Genomic DNA, 8029 nt, shown 5'->3' with positions numbered 1-8029 from the left:
CCGAGCGCGCCGAGCACTGTCCAAAGAACAATGCTGCCAGAGCCAATTGCACGGAAACTTCGGGAAAGAGGAAGGCGGGGGGGGGGATAAGGCGGGCAAGGGGGCGGCAGCTGAAGAGGCAGTGGGCGGGGGGGTAGCGGCGCGAGAGGGCAGCGGGCGAGTAATGCAGCGCGCAGCCCCGGGGGGGAGGGGGGGGGGGGTGTTAGCAGTAGCGAGCACGCTCTCACAATTGTACATTTTAAGGGTTTTTTGTCTTACCTTATAAAAATGAAGTAGCCAATGTGAGAGAGTTCCCTTTACTGTCACACGGGAGATGAACAAGTACACGCATTGGTCACCAACATAATAGAAAAAGACACAGCTATCTCAAAAAAAAAAATCGGTACTCTATATACTCATTAAATTTAAGTATTACACTTTAACTCTGCATTACCTACAATTTCAGTTTACATGAGAGTGCATTACTGTGTAAGCCGTTGAAAGCATTTTTGTCCTAGGTATGCTTCTCCATGAAAATTGCATGCTGTGAGCAATGTTGTCAATACAGGGGGGCAAGACATGCCTTCCACATACTTTTCAGCTTCATACAAATGCCCTGACTTTGCCAGCAGATCCACCATGCATGCATAGTGTTCTACACTAGGAATAAAACCGTGCTTCCCTCTCATCGTGGAAAAGAGCTCTTGACCCTTTACTGTCAGGCGTGCACGACTACATGCAGAAAGAAGACATAAAAATGTGATATCGTCCAACTTTACACCTTCATCCTGCATGCTCTCAAAACACTTAACAGCAGTACATCCCTCGTGGTTCATGCCATATCCCCTTATCATGGTGCTCCAGGAGACAACATCCCTCAAAGGGAGGGCATCAAACACCTTTTGTGCTTCCAAAAGTGAGCCATAGTTTGCATATACATCTACCAAAATGCCGCAAACCAAAAGATCTTGCTCGTATCCTCTTTGAACAATATCACTATGCAGTTCATGGACGATAAACAGCGCTCCAACAGTTTTGAAGGCTTTTAGAAGGCAGACAAACATGCCAGGGTCAGGAGAAATACCCTCGGCTTGCATCTTGGTATAGCAATTTAGTGCCATCAAACAAGATCCACGCTCGGCATACCCGGCAATAAGTGCAGACCAAACCATAACTTGTCGACTAGCCAAGTTGTCAAAGATCTTCTGAGCATCTACAAGCATCCCAACTTTGGCATACATGTCCACCAAGGCACTGCCAACGATCGTATTCTGCTCACATCCTAAAAGAGTCAATCCTCTGTGCAGGTATTGCCCCCTATCTAGAGCTCCTCCCTTGCCATTACATGCCTTCAAAGTACTAATGTAGGTGACTGGATCCGGCGCAACATGATCTTCCTGCATCTTCTCAAGGCATCTAAAAGCTTGCTCACCCAACGCTTCTTCAGCATATCCTAGAATTAGAGCGTTCCATGATACTACATCTCGTGAAGGGAGCTTCACGAGAGCCTGATGTGCATCATCCATCATGCTGCATTTAGCATACATGTCTACCACAGCATTTCCAATAATGTGATCTTCGAGTCCTTTTGCTGTAATATCTGCATGTATTATCTGGCCCACATCTAAAGCTCCCAGGCTGCCGCTTGCTTTCAGTGCACAATTGAGCGTTACTGCATCAGGGGAGACACCCTCAAATTGCATCTGCTCATATGCTTTGAGCACATCTTCACAAAGATCATGTTCAGCATAACCAGTAATCAATGCATTCCAAGAAATGTGATCGTGAAAAAGTAGCTTGTTGAAAATCTCTTGTGCACATGAAAGAGAGCCACATTTGCCGTACAATCCGATCAATGTGTTTCCAACAGCTTGATCTCCTTCAAAGCCGCATAACACAACCTGGGTATGAACTTCAAGACCCTTACAAAGTGAGCCGGTACCTGCAACAGCTCTCAAAATGCAAACAAAGGTCACCGCATTGGGTGAAACACCATCTTCTTGCATCACATCAACGCAATTCACTGCTTCTTCAAACTGCCCATGTTCTACATAGCCAGTTATGACTGCAGTCCAAGTCACAACATCCCGGCCTTGCAATATTCTAAAGGCTCCCAATGCATCCAAGAATGACCCACACTTTGCGTACATGTCAACGAGAGCATTGCCGATAAAAATATCTTTTTCATAACCAGTATATACAATCTCTTTATGAATTTTCTGACCTTTGGCCCAATCTTTCAACCCAGCACAAGCTTTCAGAGCAACAACAAGGGTGAAGGTACTGGGAGTGACATGATTGTGTTGCATTTTTTTGTACAGGGTGAGTGCATGCTGCGGCTCGCTACGGTCAATATAACAGGACATGAGAGCCGTCCAAGAGCGCTCATTCCGGTATGATAAATTGTCAAAAATCTGGCTAGCCTCATCAAGAGCTCCACAGTCTGCAAGCGTGGGGACCAGATGATTTCCAACAGTTGTCTGAGATTCCATGCCATATTTGCGGATATGGGCATACAATTCTTTGGCAGATGCCAAGTCCTTCTCTTTTCTGCACTTTTGCAGAAAAGAAACAAGGCCACCAACGGTTGTGGGCAGCCCAGCCATTGAAGGAGTAAGAAGCTTTCAAGTTTCATTTTTTCACCGAATAGGAAAGGCGAAGGGAGGCTTGGCTACGCCGGCTAAAGATCTGCTAGAAAGATAGACACATACATTGGGCGAGTTGTGCCATCCTCCCTGCCGTGCAAATTCACATGTTCAAGGAGCCAAAGAAACCGCAGGTCGTTGTGTGTCAGAACCCGTCGTTGTCGAAGGCCAACTCATTACCTGCATTTGTATTTGCAGTTGGCTTCAACTTCAAATGCATAAGCCCCTCTCTGAAGAAGGGACATTTGGAATTTTCCTTATTTCTTGGCCTAGTAGTATGTGGTACCCAATCATTTTAAAATTTTTATTAAGAAGAATCGTCAAAGATCCCCGCTGGCAAACATAACTAGGGGTGCTGCAAGGCGGGCTCCCAAGCACAATGCTGCGCAGGAACTGGAAGGAAAGGAAATGGAAAGAGGAGAAGGGGGGGGGGGGGGTCAGTGACGAAGCAAGAGCAGAGGCGGGGATCAGGCAGGGCAAGGAACCCATGTTTTTCTTTTTTTAAATAACGAATCCCCACTCACTGCAACGTCGAGCGCAAAGGCACCTGCGCTCCCATTTTAGATGAGGTTCTCCTTAGGAGGAAAGTATTGGATTCAAGGGAATCTGCTGAAGAAATTGAATATAGTAAAGACGAGCCCGTAGGAGTATACTACATGTGAAATTTTATAATAAAAAATAGCAACCCTGAAATAGCCAATCAAGTTTGGCGTAGTGGTCACTAGCTATATCTCAACCCTCTCCAGCACGAGGGTGAGGGATCAAAGCTCGTCCACAAAAACCCACCTGCATGTTCGGAGGTATGAGGCCCCCTGGTTTTGCATGGGTCCAAAAGCCCGTGCACCTTTTTATCAACCACTTGTTCAGTGCCACCTTAGTGCGTTTCCTTTACGGGCAGTCTTTGGCGTGCAATCTGAATGCCCCTTTCGTAGTAGACTCTTGAACTCTTCGGAGCAATTGTGGGTGGTCTTTGGCGTGCAATCTGAATGCCCATTTAGAAGTAGACTCTTGAACTCTTCGGAGAAATTGTGGGCGGTCTTTGGTGTGCAATTTGAATGCCCCTTTAGTAGTAGACTCTTGAACTCTTCGGAGCAATTGTGGACCATTGGATTGAGCTTGTTGCGAGCAATTTTTCGTGAACTGTTGGATTACACTTGTTGAATTGGACCACATGGCAAAGTCAATGTTTTTTCCTTCTTTTTATAGAGTATTTAAGAGAGGAATTAACTAGGGGCTACACTCTGTCTCTATGTCTTCATTGCTTAATGTTACAAAGGAGTAGGTCATGTGCTTGTGTGCATGAGGCAATAGTGCGCGCACACGAGACAAACAAAAAGAGATGCACACCTCAGTGATGAACAACATTGTTGCCTCGTGCACACAAGCGCATGACCTTTACAAAGAGAAGAATGTGCAATCACTTTGTGTGTGCGCGCACGCGAGAGAGAGAGAGAGAGAGAGAGAGAGAGAGAGAGAGAGAGAGAGAGAGAGAGAGAGAGAGGTGGTCAAAATTGTTATTTTTATAATTATCAACTACAATAACCTTTCACTTTGGAAATGAAAGTATCTTATCCTAATCAAGAAAAATACAAATTAAAGATGTGGGTACCCATTCTCTCTCATCATCTTATGGATTGTTGAAGAGGGGACATTAACTTGGGGGCACACATATTCTCTCTTCATCTTTTTTTACTATTCTTCTTCTATATGTGAGTGGAGCAACCTCAAGAAGTAACTCAAGTGAGTGAGGTGCTCCTTATTCTTATGTATAGAAAGAATAAGGAAGTGTGTATACACAGTGGGTGGGCGATCGGACACCGGACATCCGGCCCCAGGCAAAGACGTAGCGCCTTTATTCCAACAATCTCCCACTTAAAGGCGATGCGCCGATAAGTGAGACCTGCTAGCTAAACTACTAGTATGTACAAGAAACTTTGTGAGAGACTCTCTCAACCTATGCCCATGGGCTCACTCTGTCGATCTGCACGCAGCCGTATCGGCTCTAGTGGTAGGCGAGTGTGCGTACTTATGCTAGAGCCTGCATGTAAATCCTGGAGACAACTTTGTATGGACTGCAAAGCTCCACGAAGCATCATGCTAGTGTCAGCCACCATATGACTCACTATCCCTGCTGCAAATGCTCCCATTGCAGCTGCTAGGTCGGGTCTCAACACAAGTAGGTCGCACATGACGCTCGAACGCTGAAGAAATATGTGCAAACATGGTTGTCCTAGCCTCTCTTGCACTATGTGCATGTACTGCATCATCAGGACTACTCATCGCGTATGGATGTGTCACTGCCGACAGTGGGGTAGCTACGTCCCTCTCATCCATAGGCCGAACTGTGTATCCTGACATCAACTCATCAGCCTCTAGCATGAGCATGTCGAAAAACTCCATATCTTTCATCTGTGTCTATGTCTCAAGGGAGCAGACATGGTCTACCTCTGACTGCACAAACTCTGACAACGCCTATTGTGTCGTGCTAGAGCACTATCGCTCTACCTCTGTCTCTATAGAGTCTACCTGCACATCCTGCACACTATATACTCTGTCTCTTGAGCATGATATAGATCATTGGCAAAGAGAAACGTCTCGTCTCTCAGTGAACGCATGCCAGCAACAAAACTGACTACGCTGTCTCAAACCTCAAACACATGCATAGGATATACCACGCCGCTGCGGGCTCCTCTGGAAATTACTACTGATCCGCAATGTATCTGGAAAGATTGCTCTCTAAGCAATATCTGACAACCAAAAATTGCCAACTGTCTCATTGAGATCAAGCTCTATCTCAGCTGAGGAACGTAGCACACATGTCGTAGCGTGTATGACGCACCACTAGGCAAAGACAAAAAAACGTCTCATGCACCTACAATGTCAAACACGAAACCATCGGCAAGTCGCACACAACCAAGTGTCCCACTAGAAAAAGTGCTAAACCACTCACGACATGGTATGACGTGGAAAGCAACATCGAATCTGGGAAAAATCCAGCAGAGTTTTTCCTAAAAATTAAGCAAAAACTCAAGTACAATCTCTACCACAAACCATAACACTACTCAATGCCAATGAGTAAAAATTCCAAAATGGCTCCACATTTTCACATACAATGGCAATCCGCACTCAACGTACATCAACGGAGTGACCACACATACACAAGCGTTGCAATCCGGAAATTTGATCAATGCGAAAACAATGCTCTTAGGAGAGCTCACCGACACTCGAAAGTGCTCGCCAAAATGCATATACAATAAGCATCAACCTTGTGCCATCACCATATGCAAACCATGCGCAAAGACGATGAATCCAAGCACAAAATCACTACCAAATTATCCTGTGAAAACCTGTGAAAGAAGCTCCACCTGTGTGCTCCAAAAACCGTCTCTCTCAAGAGACCGTTTTGTTAGCGAGTAAACGCCTCCGTACTTCGTTGCCCAAATCTACCAAAAACCCTCAAACCACAAGCTCTGCACAAGCTTAAATTTCATCTTCAGGTCAAAATTTATGCACCCACTTGGAGCATATTTCGTGTTTCCAAAAGTGCATCAAACTTGCACACTATGTGAAAACAGAAAACCTGCAATTTTTGTATACAGTTAGTCTAAGCTGAATATCAGCAAAACGGTAAGGAATTCACAAAAACTTTCTTCTGCAAAGTTGTAGGCCACGTCGAAACAAATGGGAGTAGTGAGTGGAATGCTCAGATCTGCATTCTATAAGGAGAAAACCGAATCAGAAAACAATGCTACTGCGTGCATAATTTTTAGGACAGCACCTTCACTTACACACAATCTTCCACACTCCTTTTTGAGCTTCCACAAGAGCATACATCACTCTCAATTGAGCTCACAAGCTCCCATTGCATTCTCACAAAGCTTCTAAGCTTTCTTGATCTCTCCACTACCGCCAAGCTCAAGCCGCCATAGCCGAGCTCCATCGCTTCCATCTCGTCGGAAAGCCGTTGCGCACGCCGCTCACTATCGTAGCTCTAATACCAATTGTGAGTGCGTGTGTGCGTGGATGCGTGCATGCATGCACGGTGTGGTGCGTGCAAGGAAGGGGAGGAGTACAATTTGGTGGAGCAACCTCGGGAAGTAACTCAAGTGAGTGAGGTGCTCCTTATTCTTATGTATAGAAAGAATAAGGAAGTGTGTATACATAGTGGGCGGGCGGTCGAACACCGGACGTCCAACCCCGGGCAAAGGCGTAGCTCCTTTACCCCAACACTATACTTATTAGACCTACCCTTGCATGTGAAGCATTTAAACGTTCTTTGTTTTTAGGTCAAAACACGAAGAATTTCTTGGTTTTAATACAAATGTTTACAGTTTTAGCGGTTTTAATACAAATGTTTAGAGTTTTAGCGGTTTTACAATTGAAGTAAGAAGATATATATCTTTACGAAAAATTACCAAAATACCCCTCTAATTTTGTGTGAGGGGTATTTTGGAAATTTATGACAAGATATTGGGGGCATTTTGGGAAATTTCCACAAATTAGAGGGGTATTGAGATAAAAAAGAACACTTACATCTAAGATTCTCGTCAGTTTTTCCATATCATGTTTTCAATTATCACTCGACCTTGTGTACTCTTGTCATTTGTCTAAGAATGTTACTTGCTACTTGTTATGTTGTGGGTTTGTTGGTTTGACATTCACCGAGTGTATTTTGAAAAGAAACATAAGGTATGGATTTTATGTTTCTAGGTTCATGGGTTCAAAGGCGATCAAGCAATCATGTGCACTCATAAGGACATTTGTATTGATTTGCATGGAATGTGTGCAGATTTTTACAAAAAAAATGATATGTTTTCCAAGTGTAGAATCCTAGAATATGTATTACTTGTGGAGAGGGACCCGGAGTGGGAAAGAGCGACATCAAAAGTGTACCAATGGTAGCGAGATAGATAGATAGATAGATTTTATTATCGTCCTCGGAGGTCAAATATGAATTATGGGACCAAAGTTACATGTGATGTAGTATGTGTATGGCTGGTGAGAGTCGCAATGAGAGCCCACACTTTGGTTGGGAGAGGAAAGTGTGGAGGTCTAAGTTATGGCTGAAAATGTGAGAGAAACAAGTTCGGATGTGACCAAAAGATGAGCACTCTCGTAGTGTGTGGTACTCAGACTCTCGAACTTGCAGTGAGCATAATGTGCATAGTCGATTTGACTCTTCTCCATTGCCCCAACGCCCTATCTTGCATCGAAGGAATGGGAGCTAAGCCGAATGGCTGTGATAGTGCGTATCGCCGACAAGGGGATAGGCTCAAGCATGTAAGTGTGAGTACGGTTTCCTCTTTCAGCGAAGAACATGGTTTTGTAGTTGGGGGCAATATAGGTGGTGTAATGTATGAAGCGTGACCCACCGGATTTCTCCCAAGCCGTAATACATTGGCGTT

General features: G+C 44.7%; 1 protein-coding gene across 1 annotated transcript; it reads right to left on the bottom strand.

Moving 5' to 3' along the window:
* Positions 1 to 366: 366 nt before the first annotated feature.
* LOC147418490 (pentatricopeptide repeat-containing protein At5g52850, chloroplastic-like) lies at positions 367 to 2848 on the bottom strand. Its single transcript, XM_086507388.1, has one exon. It carries the CDS (start codon positions 2583 to 2585, stop codon positions 462 to 464), a length of 2124 nt encoding a protein of 707 aa, XP_086363514.1. The 5' UTR covers positions 2586 to 2848; the 3' UTR covers positions 367 to 461.
* Positions 2849 to 8029: the final 5181 nt, after the last annotated feature.

Source organism: Adiantum capillus-veneris, chromosome 30, assembly GCF_014529385.1.
Source record: "Adiantum capillus-veneris isolate H3 chromosome 30, ASM1452938v2, whole genome shotgun sequence".
Lineage (NCBI taxonomy): Eukaryota > Viridiplantae > Streptophyta > Polypodiopsida > Polypodiales > Pteridaceae > Adiantum > Adiantum capillus-veneris.
The sequence above is the reverse complement of the archived record's forward strand: the minus strand, read 5'-3'. Positions and strand labels throughout refer to the sequence as shown.

Coding starts and splice junctions, on each gene's coding strand:
- LOC147418490 (XM_086507388.1), bottom strand. CDS start 2,585: ATGGCTGGGCTGCCCACAACCGTTGGTGGCCTTGTTTCTTTTCTGCAA.